Source organism: Hypomesus nipponensis, chromosome 25, assembly GCF_054491055.1.
Source record: "Hypomesus nipponensis isolate SF chromosome 25, ASM5449105v1, whole genome shotgun sequence".
Classification (NCBI taxonomy): Eukaryota; Metazoa; Chordata; class Actinopteri; order Osmeriformes; family Osmeridae; genus Hypomesus; species Hypomesus nipponensis.
Window position 1 is genome coordinate 1,094,138 of NC_140385.1, and position 25,651 is coordinate 1,119,788.

The window sequence follows — 25,651 nt, forward strand, 5'->3', positions numbered from 1 at the left end:
TTCCCCGCCGTGCCAAAAGACGTTGTGTCCTTGGGCAAGGCACTTCACCCTGGAATGTCCCTGTACTTACTGTAAGTCGCTCTGGATAAGAGCGTCTGCTAAATGACTAAATGTAAATGGAATGTACGTAGGGCTGCATGCATGACGTGATACGATGATTTAATGATGTGTTGGAAAGAAACCAATGAAACGTGAGAATAGCGGAAAATATTAATTGTGGTATTGCCACAATGGCGAATTGTTGTTTTACAAATGTCACATGAAGTTTCATCATTGTTAACTGGAGTGAAATAACTTTAGATTATGGTTCTTTTTCTTTCAGTCATGACCGCAGCAGAGTGTGCTTTCACTGATTGAGAGAGAGAGCGCGGCGTGCTGCTGCGTGCTGATGAACTCAAGATAAGCACAGACACAGCGGAAGAAAAAATAGTTCCCAATTGACTTTCTTATTTAAGTACATTTCTATACTATACGGCCTACTATTATTATAAAAATATTCTAAAATAACCTATTTAAAAGAAATCCCAGGTAGGATCTATATTTCAAATTGAGAATCGATCCTTTTGATACAGTGCCAGTATCGAAAAAATACTTTGGGATCGATCCGCCCATGGCTAGTAGCCATTAGGTCTTTTATAACAACCGACATCGCAAATCCAACTGAACCCGCAAGTATGTTCTTATCCACGTAGATTGTACACGTCTGACTATATCCTATTTTCTAAATAGCTTCTTATAAAATATTGGAATATGTATTTGTTGTAGGCTACCAAATAGGCTATATGCTATAGGCAGGCATATATGTAAACCCAACGTAATCTTTGTAACCGAATCCACCTTGATGGTCTGTGTACCCATTCGTTTTTTGTATTGTTCAGCCTAACAAAAGCAAAATAGGGCCATTATATTGTTTGTACCCAAACGTTGACAGGGAGGTGATGTAATGCTAAACTTTTAATAAAACTTGAGAGCCCTGATAAAGTCTGACAATATTTGCAAAATAGCTTCTGAAAATATGTTCATATATATTTGCTGTACTAAATATGTAGGCTACCTAAAAGATGATAGGCAGGCAAATATGTAGACATATTTTTGTAACCGAATCCGTGTTCGTGTGTATCCATTCGGTTTTTGTATTCTTCAGCCTCGTAACAAACGAAAAATATGGCCGTAAGTTTGTAGCCTACCCAAACGTTGATGGGTGATCTCACGCCAAACTTTTTATAAAACTTGAGAGTGCTGAACTTAGCCTATATTTTTGTACTAATTGAATACATATAGATTTTATATTCGATGTAATTTTGCAGTGCTGTTAATGTAGCCGGTGTGAATCGGTGAAACTCCCTCCTCGAGTAGCCTATGTAACATGACGCCACCCGTGTTAAGTAACTGCTTGCTAACTTTTCTTATTTTAAAAAAAAATCCCACATTTTCGCATCCCACATGTGGATGAACAGGCCTTGATATTGGATTCCTCGCTTTTAAATAGTCAACGACGTTCTGTAATCTGAACAACACCATTTTCAGATTTTAGTTTAAGAATATAAATTATAGGAGAATTACACACAAACTATGAAATAGCCTTTCAGAGTTAGGCCTATAGCCTAAACGTAACCTATATATGCCTATAACCAGAGCCTGTTTAAGGAGAGCCTTGCCACTCCCTATTACAGTGGTTTTCAAACTTTTTTTCCGGCGACCCACATTTTCAAAATGACAAACCATCGGGACCCAAATGATATGAAAAGGGGTGTTTGCCAATGTACAATTTCCCTACCGTTATTATTTATTTGTTCAAGTTTTAACATAATAATTAGTTCTAAAGTATCTACGACACCACAGCTGCACAGTCTGTGTTTGATGTGATGCTAGTTCGGAAAGAAAGATAGGTACCTTCACATTTAATGCGAGCGCGCACAGCGCGCGAGGCAAAATTTGGGGCCTTTATTTGAGCGCAAAAAAGTTTTTGAGCTTTATGTTAAATAAACACAGCCGTTTTTTCATTGGTAAAACCTTGTGAAGGTGATGTCTTTTTGCCTAAATTTTTTGACCCCCACCCTTACGTTTCTTAGTCTGGTTTTCCATCGTTATTCTTCTCCCGGTGCTCCCGATGGCCAGTCCGCTACTGCGGGGCTGTGCCGCGGTGGTGGATTTTCAAGTCATATCATTTAAATTATTGTGCAGTCAGGGGGTGCTGCAGCACCCTCAGCACCCCTAGTTCCCGCGGCCATGCATATGTATGTATTTGTTTGAAGCTCATGATCCGATGTTTCTGGTTGGACTTGGACCTCTGTTGACTTGTCTGGCTCTGGCACACGCGTTCTGTTAGTACCTTTTCTGAAGCCAGGCTAACATAACGACTTAACTCCGAAACTCGAAAAGCCGAAACTCAACTTTATACTTTTTATACTCCGTATTTATTCTGCGAGCTACACGTGAGTGCGCTATCCTTCCAAACTTCTTCTGCAGGTAGGCTACGTCCGATTACAGCACCCAGCACCAGCTGGTTGCGCAATCATTTCAAAATAAAAGAAAATACCATATAAAACGGGAAATAAGCAGGAAACAAAGCACTATTAGAAAATGGTTGTGAAGTAATTTACAAAAACCTATGACAAAATAATCATGAAAACATATTTGCCGACCCAATTTTCATCGAATGTTTGTAAACATTCGGGATGCGCGCGCATCTTGGTTGCAGAAAACCGGGAAAGGATAGCATTTACAATGGCAAAAGGACCACACGGATAATACAAATAGTTAGATTTAAAAATACCAAAAAGCTCGAGGAGGACAGCCTATTGGAGAGAAAGCGATTACCCATTGATCTGTCGCATCAGAATTTTGATTTGGCTCACGAAAGTCTTGAAATTTGAGTGAGAATGTCGTCCGGTACAGACTGCATAGTCGAGCGGCAACCATGTCACAAAGTTCATAATTTTACAGTTTTAAAGTCAATTGTACATCTAAAAAGTCGAGCAGGGCAGCTTTCAAGAGATATGCGAATTCTGCTTTTAGCCAGCTGGTGCAATTATTTTTCTGATTTGTTTAAACTGGCGATCTGAGTGAGACTGCTTCCCCGTTACACTGTTTTGACGTTAGCCTCAGTCAGACTCGCTCACTGGCAGTGTGCACAATGTTGTATTTCACATTATACACCAGAAACGTCAGGGGGGACTGCCTAATGTAGATACACTGACGATGGCTTAGGCCGAAACTCGTCTGTCATCTTAATAAACTGGTCAAAAGAAGCAACGAGCAAGCTTGAGAGTGCGTTTTTTTCTACTTTAAGTTACTAGTCTTTTTTCACTAGCACCCGAAATCACCTTTTATTTATTTTGGAAGCAGAGCGCGCCTATCCTTAGTGGGCTAATTGTATATACGAGCCTGATGAAGATAGCCAGCTTCTCGGATTTCTTTAACCGAGCCTGTTTCATTCATTTGCCTGAGAAAGCAACCTCCGTTAGCCAGGCTAGTTTTGCCCGATCACTTGGTCAGGCTATTTAAGGGTATCGGGGTCAAGTGACTTTTGTGCATCGACAAGTGAAACGTAAACGTATTTGTCCAAAGGCCAAGAGCCTCAAAAAGTTAATATCAAGCCCTGCAATCCAGTGGCCAGAGATATATGATGACCTGATCGACACTCCAAGTGTAATAGACTGGGGAGAAATTCGTCTTTTGTAACCGACATGCGCAGTTTAGCCTGCTTGACAGTTGTGTGACGTAGGGTGATAATTGGTCTAAAGCTCCATTGTACCGAATTTAGCTGCAGTTCCACTGGGGGTGATCGCGAGCGAGTGCATGTTGAATGGGAGTCTATGAAGCTAAACGGCTACATTTGTCTCTTTCGCCTGATTGTCGTTGAGAAATCTCCGATTTGATTGTAGTTTTTGCATGTTCAACATGGATTATAGGTCGAAAGTTGAATGAACGAGTACTTATGTCCTTTTGATTTCTTACAGGGTGAGTCGTTGTTGCCCATAACACGCTAGCATTCGGCTAATGAATGCTGATTGGTTAGTGAAGGACTGATACGACCAGAGCTCCCGCTTGATGGCATCCGAAGCGGAATCAGAAAGTCAGAGCATTAGCAACATTAGCAACAACATTAGCAAGCCAAAACTCTTTCTAGCATGTGTATTGACAGGGATAGCCTAACCTGTCAGCTGTGTTGTCGATGCCCTGAGAGAAAAAAGTAAGTGACCAGAGCTTGCCGTAAAGCAGTAGGTCTGGTCGTACGATGTGTATGACGTCAATGACATTTTGAAAAGCTTTTTAGAACAGAAAGGCGGCTCTAAAACAATCTAACAGCCAGCAGTGTGTATTTTTTTGCCTCCCCTTTCGAATTCAGAAGTCAAATTACTAGACAAAAAAGTATATCCTGAGAAAAGTGAATTTTGAGGGGTACCGCTCCATAGACCTCCATTCATTCTGCACTCGCTCGTTAGCGCCCTCACATGGAACTTCAACCAGTTCAGAACCCGGAAGTTTCCCGAGAGTGGCAGTTCTCTCTATATTAGACATTCTCTGCTATAATTTAGGCTTTTTGTAGCCTAACCTATCAGTAATCATATGGATTGCGTTTGTGGGAAACGCGTAGGCCTATTAGCGCCTATTGCCTATAAAATAGAATCTAGAGCCGTCACATTAACTTTGATGTTTAATTGAAGGACTAGCACTAGCCTATAGGCTATGCATCGGGCACCGTGCGTAGATGGAATTTAGGCTATTCTGTGTCATGAAAAATAATTCTGTAGATTTATCCTCTCTGTGATGCATGCATTGGGCCATCATTTAGGCCTACCGTTTTGTCAATCGTTTTTTGCGCAATTCTCAATCAAATTAGGGTAGGCTATTATTTATTGTTCACATCAGATGTTAATTTATTTTTCAGCAAATATCATTCTGCAACAATAATGCACATGGTTTAATGATAAAAAGGATGAGTTGATAGCCTAAATTATATACAGACATTGGACGGATTAGGCCATATTACGAAAGTCTTGGTTTTTGAAATTGAGGATTTAGTAGCCTAACATATTTCAGTTTTCTTCTGCTAGGCTACTGCTGGTGTAAAAGCATGAAGCCTGCTCCCGTATGGCCATGTTGGGCTGGAAACGTTTGAGTCCGGCTAACTAATTAGCAACTTACACAATCATTCGTACCCAATGTCATAAAAAATTTGAAATATCTGAAGGCCCTTGTAGCATATTTACCCTTGCCTTTTAATAGTCTAGCCGTCTGTCTTAATTTGTGGGACCTGAAACCACCTTTATTAGGTTTTAAGTTACTTTGCATGTTTCATAACCACCATTTCTTGCTGAATATTTGAATTAAGAATAGGTCCTACATACGTCTCAAGCTGTTTGTTTCGTTTCGTTTTGACAGTTAAGCCTACATTGCCTGTACGTTTATTGCAGAAAGTCGCATGAATATAGGCCTACTTCAATAAGTATCGGACTACAACTTTGATTATCATACGCACATCTTTAAGAATATTTATGGGGGTTTGTGCAACTAACGTATGCAATTATCTTCTCTAAGGATGAATAATTGATGTTATTTTTCTTCCTTGTTTCCAGCGTTGGAAGATGGACCGTATCTGCAGCACGTTGCTGTTCATGGTTCTCTGCTCCCAGTCGTCCGCGGGTGAGTTCTTGAACAAGCTCATGGTAGCCATGGCTACAGCATTTGATTGCACAGCATATATATCTATATATATCTATGATATCTATGAGCAGGGCTGGCCCTAGAGTTTTGGGGGCCCTAAACATGAATAGTTTATGGGGCCCCTTGATTGGCCGATCGCGGGGCCCTAAACAAAAGATTAGTTTGTTTATTGGATCGGTCAGCCAGTGGGATAAATCCCCAGTAAATTAGCTCTGGATAAAAAGGTCTGCTAAATGAATACGCACAAATAATACATTTTTGTCTCCACAAATGATGTGTTACAATAACAGGGTGTGTTAGGCCAACAGGTCTCTGTATAAATACATAACAATGTTAAATATACCATTAGGCTATATAGTAACAAAGCAGTCAAGTTATATACCTAGCCCATGTTTAAATAATTTAGTCACTCTACATAGTCCAAAACAAGTAGAGTCTAAATTAAAATGTCCTGTGAAAACCTTTTTAAAGTAACTTACCATTCATGTAGCTACTACTGTTTGGTTACAACACCTCGATATACTGTTATAACTATGCTCTTCAGATCCTTGACCTGCTTTACTTTGTATCTGCCCTGTTCGTATACATCGGTTTGGAAATGATGTCTGCTAGATCCAAATGCTAAAAGACAGAAAGACTTGCTAACTAACGACAATGGAAGACAACCTTTATTAAACACCTCTTGATGGTCCCAGATGGATTCTGTCTTTGTGTGTGTTCTTCCAGGAGAGTCTCAGCTGATTGGTTCACCTGACCCCATCGTTGCTGTAGCTGGTGATGATGTCATCCTGCCATGTTCCCTGGAACCTCCCATTGATGCACAGAATCTGACAGTGGAGTGGACCAGACCTGACCTGAAACCTGCTGATGTACATTTATACAAGGATGGCCGTAACAATAATGACGACCAGAATCCACTTTACAAAGACAGGACGATGTTAGAAGGAGAAGTGGTCAGGGGCAACGTCTTCCTGAAACTGTCCAGAGTGGAGCTGGAGGATGAGGGGAGCTACACCTGTCTTGTTATTAAGGACGGACAGTTTAAGAAGACTGTCATCCAGCTCAGAGTTGGTAAGATCAAATAGAGAAGATGCTTGTGCCTAAAAGCTGTTGAAGAGTTCCTGATGTCTCTGATGGTCGTCTGTGTGTCTCTGTAGTGGTGATCTCTAAACCAGAGGTCACCATCCTGGAAGCCAGAGAAGATGGGGTGGGTCTCCAGTGTGAGTCTGGAGGCTGGTACCCCGAACCTAAGCTAGAGTGGAGGGACAGTGAGGGACGCCTCCTCCCTGCTGATGTCCCACAGACAGACAGACACCCTGACCCCGGCCCTCACCAACGCTACACTGTGAGAAGCAGAGTGACTGTACAGAAGACAGACACCAACAGGTTCACCTGCAGGGTTCATCTGCAGGGACTCAACCAGACCAGGGAGACAGAGATCCATGTTCCTGGTGAGGTTCTGTGTTATTATTATTGGTTTGTGATGCTCCAAAATAAAAACCCAAACCAAAATTCAAGATGCTGTCTATTAATTAATAAATCAACATTTATCTATGGAGACATTTCTTATTCTTCATTAGTGCTTCATCTCTTTCTGTCAGGAAACTGTCTGATGAGGATCACTTTGTCTTTCAGATTCTTTTTTTCCCCCGACAGATAAATGGTCCAAAGGTGCAATAATTGGTTCAGTTATCGGTGTCGTGGGTGTGGTCGTGACAGTAGGAACAGCAGGATTCTTATGGTGGTGGAAGAAAAGTACAGCAGGCAGTAAAAGTAAGATACAGTCGTGTGTGTGTGTGTGTGTGTGTAGAGATGTCATACAGCAGACATGGTATTTCCTCATGTATTTCTAACAGATGTTTGTGATTCTGAACCTGAACAACTGGTGTTACCTGAGGCAACAAGAAAGAGGAGGAGAAGGCGAGGCCAGTAGAAGTCATACTGATATCAGGTAATGTAAGTGTGTGTGTGTGTCCCAGGGGCGGTTTTAGGCACGGGACGACTGGGCAGCCGCCCGGAAGTTGGGGGCGGCATTTTCGAGATGGGTATGGCTGCAGCCTGCAGTCTCCCGCCTCATGCCCTCCCGCCTCATGCCCTCCCGTCTCATGCCCTCCCGTCTCATGCCCAAGCTGTCCAACGGTAAATGCAGAGGGTCAAAAATACCAAATCGCGAATTATTGTACGGATGGAGTTAAAGGTAAATTCGTGAACACGTTTGTTGCAATAAATTGAAAAACTCAATTTTACTTTTTTTATCCATATAGATAACCTTAACCTCGACCTCTGCTACGACTCCTGGCCTTAAACTAATCCTAACCTCAACCGTCGTTGTGACGCCTAAACAGGGGCGGATCTAGAAAAATATTCATGGGGTGGCAAGAGGGTGGCAGGAGATTTTAAGGAGTGGCACCCCCAGTGGCAGAAGTATATATGCTGATTCAATCGCAGTCATATTAACCCTTGTGTTCTCTTCGGGTCATTCTGACCCATTAGTCATTGTGACCCACCGTCGTTTGCAGCAACTTTACCGCATACAAAAACAAAGTGAAGCATTTTCTTTTAACTGTTGGGCTGTCTCAGACCCCCCACATTGCGAAGGTTAAAAGAAAAAAATATATATTTGCTTTTGTATTGGGTAAAATTGGGTAAACAACGATGGTTCGTTATGAACCTTTTGGTCATGTGACCCGAAGGCAGCACAAGTTAATCAATGTTTATTTGGAATCAATGTTTATTTGGAATGCCCCCAAATTAAGACATTTTAACTCAAAAACATAAGGCTACATTATTATGGCACATTATTAAAGCCTTAAATCAAAGATATTGAGGAAACAATGAACAACAATTTCTAAAGTGTTTTCATTGATTTATTGGCTAATCCATAATAAACTGTATCATCACACCAAAGTTTGGACAACTTGGCCGGCTAGTAGTAGAAGAATGTTCCACAAGTTTGAAGTTTGTATGGTCCATTTTGACAAAAATGTTTAAGAAACACTGAAAATGGTGTGTATTCAAATGGCTGCTAGATTATTTCGGCATTCAGGCTGTCTACTCTTTTACCCCGGTCCCTAAATATGACACAGAGCCTGAACAGAGGTACAAATTTCACCTCGGTCTCAGTCGACGCAGTGGGGAGGGTGGTTGGAGTCGTCTAGTGCTGCATTCACTTGCATTGGGATATTAGCAGGGCCAAAATTCGCGAATACGAAAACCCATTTGAATTTCAAATAGAATGCATTGGTCTGAGGCAAAATTTTAATAAGCTTGTCAACTCATTATGTCTGTATTCTTTTCGAAATGTTTAACCTGTAAACACAGACCATTTCCACCAGTGTAGGTAGTAGCCTAGGACTGTGATAGCAATCAAAGGAAGTCTGTCAACCCTGAAACTGATACAGTAACGTTTACGTTAGGTTAGACTATAGCCAAAATGCTCAGATTCAGCCCTGAAGAATTGACACGGAAACACTTATCAACCAAAATTACAGGACTAGACAGGGATAGTGAGGATGGATTAATACTTCTGCAAAGTCGCTCCGACAAAAGAACAGGAAGGCTATCGTAATTTTTTTGTCTGAATAACCGCAGAAAATGTAAAAAAATCAGCAGATTCTTTTGAGCTTGTGGGTAGGGGGGGTTGAGTCGTGTAGTGCTGCATTCACTTGCAGCGGGATATTAGAAATTCGCTGTGGCAAATGTCCAACTCGGCGGAGTGGGGAGGGGGGGTGGAGTCGTCTCATGCTGCATTTGCTTGCAGTCGGATATTAGAAATTCACTCTCGCAAATGTCAGATGAGCCACAACTTTTCTTTGTTTTCAAAGCTGCCAACTGGGGTGGCAGCTGGGGTGTCAAGGCTATTTTTAGGGTGGCAGTTGCCACCCCATGCCACCCCGGTAGATCCGCCCCTGCGCCTAAACTCAACCGGCCCTCCCAGGCTGCTACAATGGATTTTTAGTTTGTAGTCTAGCTAAAAAAAAACACGTACACCAAAGTAGAAAGGAGAAATAGCGGACCAGACGAGCTTTTATTTTGAAAAGTAGAAGCATGAGACGGGAGGGCATGAGATGGGAGGGCATGAGGCTGGAGACTGCAGGCTGCAGCCATACACTCTTGGCATTGTCCGCAATTTGTGTGTTTGGCGCCCTCTGCTGGCCAAAAAAAGGCAGGCGTAAGTGAAAAACTCGCCTGGGGTGTCAAATGTGCTAGGACCGCCACTGGTGTGTCCTCACTCACAACACCCACTATCCACCCCAGCCTCACTCACAACACCCACTATCCACCCCAGCCTCACTCACAACACCCACTATCCACCCCAGCCTCACTCACAACACCCACTATCCACCCCAGCCTCACTCACAACACCCACTATCCACCCCAGCCTCACTCACAACACCTACTATCCACCCCAGCCTCACTCACAACACCCACTATCCACCCCAGCCTCACTCACAACACCCACTATCCACCCCAGCCTCACTCACAACACCCACTATCCACCCCAGCCTCACTCACAACACCCACTATCCACCCCAGCCTCACAACACCCACTATCCACCCCAGCCTCACTCACAACACCTACTATCCACCCCAGCCTCACTCACAACACCCACTATCCACCCCAGCCTCACTCACAACACCCACTATACACCCCAGCCTCACTCACAACACCCACTATACACCCCAGCCTCACTCACAACACCTACTATCCACCCCAGCCTCACTCACAACACCCACTATCCACCCCAGCCTCACTCACAACACCCACTATCCACCCCAGCCTCACTCACTACACCCACTATCCACCCCAGCCTCACAACACCCACTATCCACCCCAGCCTCACTCACAACACCCACTATCCACCCCAGCCTCACTCACAACACCCACTATCCACCCCAGCCTCACTCACAACACCCACTATCCACCCCAGCCTCACTCACAACACCCACTATCCACCCCAGCCTCACTCACAACACCCACTATCCACCCCAGCCTCACTCACAACACCCACTATCCACCCCAGCCTCACTCACAACACCCACTATCCACCCCAGCCTCACTCACAACACCTACTATCCACCCCAGCCTCACTCACAACACCCACTATCCACCCCAGCCTCACTCACAACACCCACTATCCACCCCAGCCTCACTCACAACACCCACTATACACCCCAGCCTCACTCACAACACCTACTATCCACCCCAGCCTCACTCACAACACCCACTATCCACCCCAGCCTCACTCACAACACCCACTATCCACCCCAGCCTCACTCACAACACCTACTATCCACCCCAGCCTCACTCACAACACACACTATCCACCCCAGCCTCACTCACAACACCCACTATACACCCCAGCCTCACAACACCCACTATCCACCCCAGCCTCACTCACAACACACACTATCCACCCCAGCCTCACTCACAACACCCACTATACACCCCAGCCTCACAACACCCACTATACACCCCAGCCTCACAACACCCACTATCCACCCCAGCCTCACTCACAACACCCACTATCCACCCCAGCCTCACTCACAACACCCACTATACACCCCAGCCTCACAACACCCACTATCCACCCCAGCCTCACTCACAACACCCACTATCCACCCCAGCCTCACAACACCCACTATACACCCCAGCCTCACTCACAACACCCACTATCCACCCCAGCCTCACTCACAACACCCACTATCCACCCCAGCCTCACTCACAACACCTACTATCCACCCCAGCCTCACTCACAACACCTACTATCCACCCCAGCCTCACTCACAACACCTACTATCCACCCCAGCCTCACAACACCCACTATCCACCCCAGCCTCACAACACCCACTATCCACCCCAGCCTCACTCACAACACCCACTATCCACCCCAGCCTCACTCACAACACCCACTATCCACCCCAGCCTCACTCACAACACCCACTATCCACCCCAGCCTCACTCACAACACCTACTATCCACCCCAGCCTCACTCACAACACCTACTATACACCCCAGCCTCACAACACCTACTATCCACCCCAGCCTCACAACACACACTATCCACCCCAGCCTCACTCACAACACCCACTATCCACCCCAGCCTCACTCACAACACCCACTATCCACCCCAGCCTCACAACACCCACTATCCACCCCAGCCTCACTCACAACACCCACTATCCACCCCAGCCTCACTCACAACACCCACTATCCACCCCAGCCTCACTCACAACACCCACTATCCACCCCAGCCTCACTCACAACACCCACTATCCACCCCAGCCTCACTCACAACACCTACTATCCACCCCAGCCTCACTCACAACACCCACTATCCACCCCAGCCTCACAACACCCACTATCCACCCCAGCCTCACTCACAACACCCACTATCCACCCCAGCCTCACTCACAACACCCACTATCCACCCCAGCCTCACAACACCTACTATCCACCCCAGCCTCACAACACCCACTATCCACCCCAGCCTCACTCACAACACCCACTATCCACCCCAGCCTCACTCACAACACCCACTATCCACCCCAGCCTCACAACACCTACTATCCACCCCAGCCTCACTCACAACACCCACTATCCACCCCAGCCTCACTCACAACACCCACTATCCACCCCAGCCTCACTCACAACACCCACTATCCACCCCAGCCTCACTCACAACACCCACTATCCACCCCAGCCTCACAACACCCACTATCCACCCCAGCCTCACTCACAACACCCACTATCCACCCCAGCCTCACAACACCTACTATCCACCCCAGCCTCACTCACAACACCCACTATCCACCCCAGCCTCACTCACAACACCCACTATCCACCCCAGCCTCACTCACAACACCCACTATCCACCCCAGCCTCACAACACCTACTATCCACCCCAGCCTCACTCACAACACCTACTATCCACCCCAGCCTCACTCACAACACCCACTATTCACCCCAGCCTCACTCACAACACCTACTATCCACCCCAGCCTCACTCACAACACCCACTATTCACCCCAGCCTCACTCACAACACCCACTATCCACCCCAGCCTCACAACACCTACTATCCACCCCAGCCTCACTCACAACACCTACTATCCACCCCAGCCTCACTCACAACACCCACTATCCACCCCAGCCTCACTCACAACACCCACTATCCACCCCAGCCTCACTCACAACACCCACTATCCACCCCAGCCTCACTCACAACACCCACTATCCACCCCAGCCTCACTCACAACACCCACTATCCACCCCAGCCTCACTCACAACACCCACTATCCACCCCAGCCTCACTCACAACACCCACTATCCACCCCAGCCTCACAACACCCACTATCCACCCCAGCCTCACTCACAACACCCACTATCCACCCCAGCCTCACTCACAACACCCACTATCCACCCCAGCCTCACAACACCTACTATCCACCCCAGCCTCACTCACAACACCTACTATCCACCCCAGCCTCACTCACAACACCCACTATCCACCCCAGCCTCACTCACAACACCCACTATCCACCCCAGCCTCACTCACAACACCCACTATCCACCCCAGCCTCACTCACAACACCCACTATCCACCCCAGCCTCACTCACAACACCCACTATCCACCCCAGCCTCACTCACAACACCCACTATCCACCCCAGCCTCACTCACAACACCCACTATCCACCCCAGCCTCACTCACAACACCCACTATCCACCCCAGCCTCACTCACAACACCCACTATCCACCCCAGCCTCACTCACAACACCCACTATCCACCCCAGCCTCACTCACAACACCCACTATCCACCCCAGCCTCACAACACCTACTATCCACCCCAGCCTCACTCACAACACCTACTATCCACCCCAGCCTCACTCACAACACCCACTATCCACCCCAGCCTCACTCACAACACCTACTATCCACCCCAGCCTCACAACACCTACTATCCACCCCAGCCTCACTCACAACACCTACTATCCACCCCAGCCTCACAACACCTACTATCCACCCCAGCCTCACTCACAACACCCACTATTCACCCCAGCCTCACTCACAACACCCACTATCCACCCCAGCCTCACTCACAACACCCACTATCCACCCCAGCCTCACTCACAACACCCACTATCCACCCCAGCCTCACTCACAACACCTACTATCCACCCCAGCCTCACAACACCTACTATCCACCCCAGCCTCACTCACAACACCCACTATTCACCCCAGCCTCACTCACAACACCCACTATCCACCCCAGCCTCACTCACAACACCCACTATCCACCCCAGCCTCACTCACAACACCCACTATCCACCCCAGCCTCACTCACAACACCCACTATCCACCCCAGCCTCACTCACAACACACACTATCCACCCCAGCCTCACTCACAACACCCACTATCCACCCCAGCCTCACAACACACACTATCCACCCCAGCCTCACTCACAACACCCACTATCCACCCCAGCCTCACTCACAACACCCACTATCCACCCCAGCCTCACAACACCCACTATCCACCCCAGCCTCACTCACAACACCTACTATCCACCCCAGCCTCACTCACAACACCCACTATCCACCCCAGCCTCACTCACAACACCCACTATCCACCCCAGCCTCACTCACAACACCTACTATCCACCCCAGCCTCACTCACAACACCCACTATCCACCCCAGCCTCACTCACAACACACACTATCCACCCCAGCCTCACTCACAACACCCACTATCCACCCCAGCCTCACAACACCCACTATCCACCCCAGCCTCACTCACAACACCCACTATCCACCCCAGCCTCACTCACAACACCTACTATCCACCCCAGCCTCACTCACAACACCTACTATCCACCCCAGCCTCACTCACAACACCCACTATCCACCCCAGCCTCACTCACAACACCCACTATCCACCCCAGCCTCACTCACAACACCCACTATCCACCCCAGCCTCACTCACAACACCCACTATCCACCCCAGCCTCACTCACAACACCCACTATCCACCCCAGCCTCACTCACAACACCCACTATCCACCCCAGCCTCACTCACAACACCCACTATCCACCCCAGCCTCACTCACAACACCCACTATCCACCCCAGCCTCACTCACAACACCCACTATCCACCCCAGCCTCACAACACCTACTATCCACCCCAGCCTCACTCACAACACCTACTATCCACCCCAGCCTCACTCACAACACCCACTATTCACCCCAGCCTCACTCACAACACCCACTATCCACCCCAGCCTCACAACACCCACTATCCACCCCAGCCTCACTCACAACACCCACTATCCACCCCAGCCTCACTCACAACACCCACTATCCACCCCAGCCTCACTCACAACACCCACTATCCACCCCAGCCTCACAACACCTACTATCCACCCCAGCCTCACTCACAACACCTACTATCCACCCCAGCCTCACTCACAACACCCACTATCCACCCCAGCCTCACTCACAACACCCACTATCCACCCCAGCCTCACTCACAACACCCACTATCCACCCCAGCCTCACTCACAACACCCACTATCCACCCCAGCCTCACTCACAACACCCACTATCCACCCCAGCCTCACTCACAACACCCACTATCCACCCCAGCCTCACTCACAACACCCACTATCCACCCCAGCCTCACTCACAACACCCACTATCCACCCCAGCCTCACTCACAACACCCACTATCCACCCCAGCCTCACTCACAACACCCACTATCCACCCCAGCCTCACTCACAACACCCACTATCCACCCCAGCCTCACTCACAACACACACTATCCACCCCAGCCTCACAACACCCACTATCCACCCCAGCCTCACTCACAACACCCACTATCCACCCCAGCCTCACAACACCTACTATCCACCCCAGCCTCACTCACAACACCTACTATCCACCCCAGCCTCACAACACCCACTATCCACCCCAGCCTCACTCACAACACCTACTATCCACCCCAGCCTCACTCACAACACCCACTATCCACCCCAGCCTCACTCACAACACCCACTATCCACCCCAGCCTCACTCACAACACCTACTATCCACCCCAGCCTCACTCACAACACCCACTATCCACCCCAGCCTCACAACACCCACTATCCACCCCAGCCTCACTCACAACACCCACTATCCACCCCAGCCTCACTCACAACACCCACTATCCACCCCAGCCTCACTCACAACACCCACTATCCACCCCAGCCTCACAACACCTACTATCCACCCCAGCCTCACTCACAACACCTACTATCCACCCCAGCCTCACAACACCTACTATCCACCCCAGCCTCACAACACCCACTATCCACCCCAGCCTCACTCACAACACCTACTATCCACCCCAGCCTCACTCACAACACCCACTATCCACCCCAGCCTCACTCACAACACCTACTATCCACCCCAGCCTCACTCACAACACCCACTATCCACCCCAGCCTCACTCACAACACCTACTATCCACCCCAGCCTCACTCACAACACCCACTATCCACCCCAGCCTCACTCACAACACACACTATACACCCCAGCCTCACTCACAACACCTACTATCCACCCCAGCCTCACAACACCCACTATCCACCCCAGCCTCACTCACAACACCTACTATCCACCCCAGCCTCACAACACCCACTATACACCCCAGCCTCACTCACAACACCCACTATCCACCCCAGCCTCACTCACAACACCTACTATCCACCCCAGCCTCACTCACAACACACACTATCCACCCCAGCCTCACTCACAACACCCACTATCCACCCCAGCCTCACTCACAACACCCACTATCCACCCCAGCCTCACTCACAACACCTACTATCCACCCCAGCCTCACTCACAACACCCACTATCCACCCCAGCCTCACTCACAACACCCACTATCCACCCCAGCCTCACTCACAACACCTATTATCCACCCCAGCCTCACTCACAACACCCACTATCCACCCCAGCCTCACTCACAACACCCACTATCCACCCCAGCCTCACTCACAACACCTACTATCCACCCCAGCCTCACAACACCCACTATCCACCCCAGCCTCACTCACAACACCCACTATCCACCCCAGCCTCACTCACAACACCCACTATCCACCCCAGCCTCACTCACAACACCCACTATCCACCCCAGCCTCACTCACAACACCTACTATCCACCCCAGCCTCACTCACAACACCCACTATCCACCCCAGCCTCACAACACCTACTATCCACCCCAGCCTCACTCACAACACCTACTATCCACCCCAGCCTCACTCACAACACCCACTATCCACCCCAGCCTCACTCACAACACCCACTATCCACCCCAGCCTCACTCACAACACCCACTATCCACCCCAGCCTCACTCACAACACCTACTATCCACCCCAGCCTCACTCACAACACCCACTATCCACCCCAGCCTCACTCACAACACCCACTATCCACCCCAGCCTCACTCCCAACACCCACTATCCACCCCAGCCTCACTCACAACACCCACTATCCACCCCAGCCTCACTCACAACACCCACTATCCACCCCAGCCTCACTCACAACACCTACTATCCACCCCAGCCTCACTCACAACACCCACTATCCACCCCAGCCTCACTCACAACACCCACTATCCACCCCAGCCTCACTCACAACACCTACTATACACCCCAGCCTCACAACACCCACTATCCACCCCAGCCTCACTCACAACACCTACTATCCACCCCAGCCTCACTCACAACACCCACTATCCACCCCAGCCTCACTCACAACACCCACTATCCACCCCAGCCTCACTCACAACACCCACTATCCACCCCAGCCTCACTCACAACACCCACTATCCACCCCAGCCTCACTCACAACACCTACTATACACCCCAGCCTCACAACACCCACTATCCACCCCAGCCTCACTCACAACACCTACTATCCACCCCAGCCTCACTCACAACACCCACTATCCACCCCAGCCTCACTCACAACACCCACTATCCACCCCAGCCTCACTCACAACACCCACTATCCACCCCAGCCTCACTCACAACACCCACTATCCACCCCAGCCTCACTCACAACACCCACTATCCACCCCAGCCTCACTCACAACACCTACTATCCACCCCAGCCTCACTCACAACACCCACTATCCACCCCAGCCTCACTCACAACACCCACTATCCACCCCAGCCTCACTCACAACACCCACTATCCACCCCAGCCTCACTCACAACACCCACTATCCACCCCAGCCTCACTCACAACACCTACTATCCACCCCAGCCTCACTCACAACACCCACTATCCACCCCAGCCTCACTCACAACACCCACTATCCACCCCAGCCTCACTCACAACACCTACTATCCACCCCAGCCTCACAACACCCACTATCCACCCCAGCCTCACTCACAACACCCACTATCCACCCCAGCCTCACTCACAACACCCACTATCCACCCCAGCCTCACAACACCCACTATCCACCCCAGCCTCACTCACAACACCCACTATCCACCCCAGCCTCACTCACAACACCCACTATCCACCCCAGCCTCACAACACCCACTATCCACCCCAGCCTCACTCACAACACCCACTATCCACCCCAGCCTCACTCACAACACCTACTATCCACCCCAGCCTCACTCACAACACCCACTATCCACCCCAGCCTCACTCACAACACCTACTATCCACCCCAGCCTCACAACACCCACTATCCACCCCAGCCTCACTCACAACACCCACTATCCACCCCAGCCTCACTCACAACACACACTATCCACCCCAGCCTCACTCACAACACCCACTATCCACCCCAGCCTCACAACACCCACTATCCACCCCAGCCTCACTCACAACACCCACTATCCACCCCAGCCTCACTCACAACACCCACTATCCACCCCAGCCTCACTCACAACACCTACTATCCACCCCAGCCTCACTCACAACACCCACTATCCACCCCAGCCTCACTCACAACACCTACTATCCACCCCAGCCTCACTCACAACACCCACTATCCACCCCAGCCTCACTCACAACACCCACTATCCACCCCAGCCTCACTCACAACACCTACTATCCACCCCAGCCTCACAACACCTACTATCCACCCCAGCCTCACTCACAACACCCACTATCCACCCCAGCCTCACTCACAACACACACTATCCACCCCAGCCTCACTCACAACACCCACTATCCACCCCAGCCTCACAACACCTACTATCCACCCCAGCCTCACTCACAACACCTACTATCCACCCCAGCCTCACTCACAACACCCACTATCCACCCCAGCCTCACTCACAACACCCACTATCCACCCCAGCCTCACAACACCTACTATCCACCCCAGCCTCACTCACAACACCCACTATCCACCCCAGCCTCACTCACAACACCCACTATCCACCCCAGCCTCACAACACCCACTATACACCCCAGCCTCACAACACCCACTATACACCCCAGCCTCACTCACAACACCCACTATCCACCCCAGCCTCACTCACAACACCCACTATCCACCCCAGCCTCACAACACCCACTATCCACCCCAGCCTCACTCACAACACCCACTATCCACCCCAGCCTCACAACACCCACTATCCACCCCAGCCTCACTCACAACACCCACTATCCACCCCAGCCTCACAACACCTACTATCCACCCCAGCCTCACTCACAACACCCACTATCCACCCCAGCCTCACTCACAACACCCACTATCCACCCCAGCCTCACTCACAACACCCACTATCCACCCCAGCCTCACTCACTACACCCACTATCCACCCCAGCCTCACTCACAACACCCACTATCCACCCCAGCCTCACTCACAACACCCACTATCCACCCCAGCCTCACTCACAACACCCACTATCCACCCCAGCCTCACTCACAACACCCACTATCCACCCCAGCCTCACTCACAACACCCACTATCCACCCCAGCCTCACAACACCTACTATCCACCCCAGCCTCACTCACAACACCTACTATCCACCCCAGCCTCACTCACAACACCCACTATCCACCCCAGCCTCACAACACCCACTATACACCCCAGCCTCACAACACCCACTATACACCCCAGCCTCACTCACAACACCCACTATCCACCCCAGCCTCACTCACAACACCCACTATCCACCCCAGCCTCACAACACCCACTATACACCCCAGCCTCACTCACAACACCCACTATCCACCCCAGCCTCACTCACAACACCCACTATCCACCCCAGCCTCACTCACAACACACACTATCCACCCCAGCCTCACTCACAACACCTACTATCCACCCCAGCCTCACTCACAACACCCACTATCCACCCCAGCCTCACTCACAACACCCACTATCCACCCCAGCCTCACTCACAACACCCACTATCCACCCCAGCCTCACTCACAACACCCACTATCCACCCCAGCCTCACTCACAACACCCACTATCCACCCCAGCCTCACTCACAACACCCACTATCCACCCCAGCCTCACTCACAACACCCACTATCCACCCCAGCCTCACAACACCTACTATCCACCCCAGCCTCACTCACAACACCCACTATCCACCCCAGCCTCACTCACAACACCCACTATCCACCCCAGCCTCACTCACAACACCCACTATCCACCCCAGCCTCACTCACAACACCTACTATACACCCCAGCCTCACTCACAACACCTACTATCCACCCCAGCCTCACTCACAACACCCACTATCCACCCCAGCCTCACTCACAACACCCACTATCCACCCCAGCCTCACAACACCCACTATCCACCCCAGCCTCACTCACAACACCCACTATCCACCCCAGCCTCACAACACCCACTATCCACCCCAGCCTCACTCACAACACACACTATCCACCCCAGCCTCACTCACAACACCCACTATCCACCCCAGCCTCACTCACAACACCCACTATCCACCCCAGCCTCACTCACAACACCCACTATCCACCCCAGCCTCACTCACAACACACACTATCCACCCCAGCCTCACTCACAACACCTACTATCCACCCCAGCCTCACTCACAACACCCACTATCCACCCCAGCCTCACTCACAACACCCACTATCCACCCCAGCCTCACTCACAACACACACTATCCACCCCAGCCTCACTCACAACACCCACTATACACCCCAGCCTCACTCACAACACCTACTATACACCCCAGCCTCACTCACAACACCTACTATACACCCCAGCCTCACTCACAACACCTACTATCCACCCCAGCCTCACTCACAACACCCACTATACACCCCAGCCTCACTCACAACACCCACTATACACCCCAGCCTCACTCACAACACACACTATACACCCCAGCCTCACTCACAACACACACTATCCACCCCAGCCTCACTCACAACACACACTATACACCCCAGCCTCACTCACAACACCCACTATCCACCCCAGCCTCACTCACAACACCTACTATCCACCCCAGCCTCACTCACAACACCCACTATCCACCCCAGCCTCACTCACAACACCCACTATCCACCCCAGCCTCACTCACAACACACACTATCCACCCCAGCCTCACTCACAACACCCACTATCCACCCCAGCCTCACTCACTACACCCACTATCCACCCCAGCCTCACTCACAACACCCACTATCCACCCCAGCCTCACTCACAACACCCACTATCCACCCCAGCCTCACTCACAACACCTACTATCCACCCCAGCCTCACTCACAACACCCACTATCCACCCCAGCCTCACTCACAACACCCACTATCCACCCCAGCCTCACTCACAACACCTACTATCCACCCCAGCCTCACAACACCCACTATCCACCCCAGCCTCACAACACCCACTATCCACCCCAGCCTCACTCACAACACCCACTATCCACCCCAGCCTCACAACACCTACTATCCACCCCAGCCTCACTCACAACACCTACTATCCACCCCAGCCTCACTCACAACACCCACTATCCACCCCAGCCTCACAACACCTACTATCCACCCCAGCCTCACTCACAACACCTACTATCCACCCCAGCCTCACTCACAACACCCACTATCCACCCCAGCCTCACAACACCCACTATCCACCCCAGCCTCACAACACCCACTATCCACCCCAGCCTCACTCACAACACCCACTATCCACCCCAGCCTCACTCACAACACCCACTATCCACCCCAGCCTCACTCACAACACACACTATCCACCCCAGCCTCACTCACAACACCCACTATCCACCCCAGCCTCACTCACAACACACACTATCCACCCCAGCCTCACTCACAACACCCACTATCCACCCCAGCCTCACTCACAACACCCACTATCCACCCCAGCCTCACTCACAACACCCACTATCCACCCCAGCCTCACTCACAACACCCACTATCCACCCCAGCCTCACTCACAACACCCACTATCCACCCCAGCCTCACTCACAACACCCACTATCCACCCCAGCCTCACTCACAACACCCACTATCCACCCCAGCCTCACAACACCCACTATCCACCCCAGCCTCACTCACAACACCTACTATCCACCCCAGCCTCACTCACAACACCCACTATCCACCCCAGCCTCACAACACCCACTATCCACCCCAGCCTCACTCACAACACACACTATCCACCCCAGCCTCACAACACCCACTATCCACCCCAGCCTCACTCACAACACCCACTATCCACCCCAGCCTCACTCACAACACCCACTATCCACCCCAGCCTCACTCACAACACCCACTATCCACCCCAGCCTCACTCACAACACCCACTATCCACCCCAGCCTCACTCACAACACCCACTATCCACCCCAGCCTCACTCACAACACCTACTATCCACCCCAGCCTCACTCACAACACCCACTATCCACCCCAGCCTCACTCACAACACCCACTATCCACCCCAGCCTCACTCACAACAACTACTACTTGTGTCATTATTAGTGGTGTTGCTGTCAGATGAGTGGTGATGCTAAAACAGACACTTTTTCTCCATCAGCTTCATCATCTACCAAGCAGGACGTTGACATTCCTGGACCACATGAGGAGGAGATACCCCTACAAGATGCTACATGATTACCCTATCTGGGGCTTCCCTCAAATAGAATGTGTGTTCGAGTGTGAGTGTGTGTGTGTGTGTGTGTGTGAGTGTGTGTGTGTGTGTGTGAGTTGAGAGAGCTGACAAGGCCTTGTGAAGCCTTGCTGCTTCATTCCTGACTGAGCCGCTGGTGCTGAAAACATCCCCCCTGCCAGAATCCTGACGCATCACACACATCTACACACACCATACACACACACACACACACACCCCACACAGACACACACACCATACACACACACACACCCCACACAGACACACACCCCACACAGACACACACACCATACACACACACACACACACCCCACACAGACACACACACACACCATACACACACACACACACACCCCACACAAGTCTATTTTTATATGTTAGAGGGGCAAATCTATTCACTTCCATTCAAAATGGTCTCATCTCTAAACACTAACCCCTAACCTTACCCCTTAATGTAAATCTAACCCTTACACTAAAACCCCTGAAAAAACATTAAAAAGTATTTGAAGTTATGGGTCCCAGCAAAGGGGCCCCACAAGGTCAAGACCACACCCCCCCCCACACACACACACACATACACACACACACACACACCATACACCCCCCCACACACATTACTGTGTCTTTTATGATTGTTGTGTGTGGAGAGACAAGCAGACTTGATTTTCCAAGTGTTCAGCTTGATTTTGTCGTTCTTAGAGGTTTTTCCGATTGCTTACACACAAAAATGTCAAAACACACAGTTAGTGAAACCTGGCACTCAAGGAGCAAAACAGCAGACCAGATCTCCACAACAATAAGCACATTCTCAGCCTCACACTATTTGCTAAATACTACACACAGTGTTTTGCAAATCACTAAACACACTTGTATACATGAGACACTGAAATATTAGATGATGTCACTTCATTGCCTTTTTTAGACACTCCCTGTAAAATGCCACACGTGAACAGATGGATCAAACACGGTCATCAGGTGTAGAAGCACTAAAGTGCTCAACTGTAAACATACCAATCAGGTGTAAGCACTATAAAAGGCAACAGGTCAGTGTACCTGTCCTCTTGAAGTAGAAGGTAATGTTGCAGGAAGAGGGAGAGAGAGAGAGAGAGGGGGAGCCCGTGGAGGAAGAGAGGGAGGGAGAGGTAGACCTGGAGGCCGTGGAAGAATAAAGCCAAATTTACAGTATCTAATGAAATTTGAACAACATTGGTTGACCATGTTGTGAACCATGGGGCAACATTGAGAGTTGTGTTTTGACAAAGTGAGCCCCGTTTTCAAAATTGTGCTTTAGCAATCGGAAAAAACTACAGGTATTCAGAAACCCTTCCGTATCTTATCCATGTCTCATGATAACAGCGGTGTTGTTGTGTTGCATTGGAGATCCTCTGTACATGAGCTGCACTGTCCTGTCGGAATGAAGGTGTCTTTAAGTACTGCGTTTACATAGGCAGCTTAGATGCGCCCTCCAGTGGTTGTTTTGATAGTAGCAGGCATACTGAGGGACGTTTTCTAGCGAGTTGATAGTTGTCTTGAGTTATACAGAGTTAAATGCCACCTACCAGCCAATTGGAAACGTTGAATTTTTGTAACCAAACGTTGAAAGGTATGATAATCTCATACCAAACTTTTGATAAAATGTGTAATTTTTTGAGTGCGTAAAAGATCAATGGTTTTTATAATGATTGCTGAGAGCGTGTAACAGACATTGTGATAGGTTAGTAAAACAAAGATAGACTAGTCTGATATATAAATGAGTTAATGACTGGTTACAGAGCTGGCTAGCCAAACAGTTCAACAGGACACTTGGTTGGTTGGCAATGTTACATATCTGAATGTTACATATCTGAATGTTACATATCTGAATGTTACATATTTGAATGTTACATTTCTGAATGTTACATATCTGAATGTTACATATCTGAATGTACGTTTTGGTTTCATTAAATCTTTTACTCAGTAAGTAAATGTGTCCATGTTGCTGATTGGAAGCTATAGTGGTGTGATGGAAACTACACACACACACACACACACAGAGCTACACACACAGAGCTACACACAGAGCTACACACAGAGCTACACACACAGAGCTACACACAGAGCTACACACACAGAGCTACACACAGAGCTACACACACAGAGCTACACACAGAGCTACACACACAGAGCTACACACAGAGCTACACACACAGAGCTACAGACACACACACACAGAGCTACACACAGAGCTACACACACAGAGCTACACACACAGAGCTACACACAGAGCTACACACAGAGCTACACACACAGAGCTACACACACAGAGCTACACACACAGAGCTACACACAGAGCTACACGCACAGAGCTACACACAGAGCTACACACACAGAGCTACACACAGAGCTACACACACAGAGCTACATACAGAGCTACACACACAGAGCTACACACAGAGCTACACACAGAGCTACACACAGAGCTACACACAGAGCTACACACACAGAGCTACACACAGCTACACACACACACACACAGAGCTACACACACAGAGCTACACACAGAGCTACACACAGAGCTACACACACAGAGCTACACACAGAGCTACACACAGAGCTACACACAGAGCTACACACACAGAGCTACACACACAGAGCTACACACAGAGCTACACACAGAGCTACACACACAGAGCTACACACAGAGCTACACACACAGAGCTACACACAGAGCTACACACAGAGCTACACACACAGAGCTACACACAGAGCTACACACACACACAGAGGCACGTGTGGCATTTAGTGCTTCTGATTCTATTTGCAGATGGTTTTATCC

At 49.7% G+C, this 25,651-nt stretch overlaps 1 protein-coding gene across 1 annotated transcript; it reads left to right on the top strand.

Annotated features, from left to right (window-relative positions):
* The first annotated feature begins 598 nt into the window (after window positions 1-598).
* LOC146221607 (butyrophilin subfamily 1 member A1-like) lies at window positions 599-24,801 on the top strand. Its single transcript, XM_084691077.1, has 7 exons — window positions 599-672; window positions 5,583-5,649; window positions 6,397-6,741; window positions 6,828-7,121; window positions 7,306-7,443; window positions 7,527-7,621; window positions 22,744-24,801. Exons 2-6 carry the CDS (start codon window positions 5,592-5,594, stop codon window positions 7,601-7,603), a joined length of 912 nt encoding a protein of 303 aa, XP_084547203.1. The 5' UTR covers window positions 599-672; window positions 5,583-5,591; the 3' UTR covers window positions 7,604-7,621; window positions 22,744-24,801.
* Window positions 24,802-25,651: the final 850 nt, after the last annotated feature.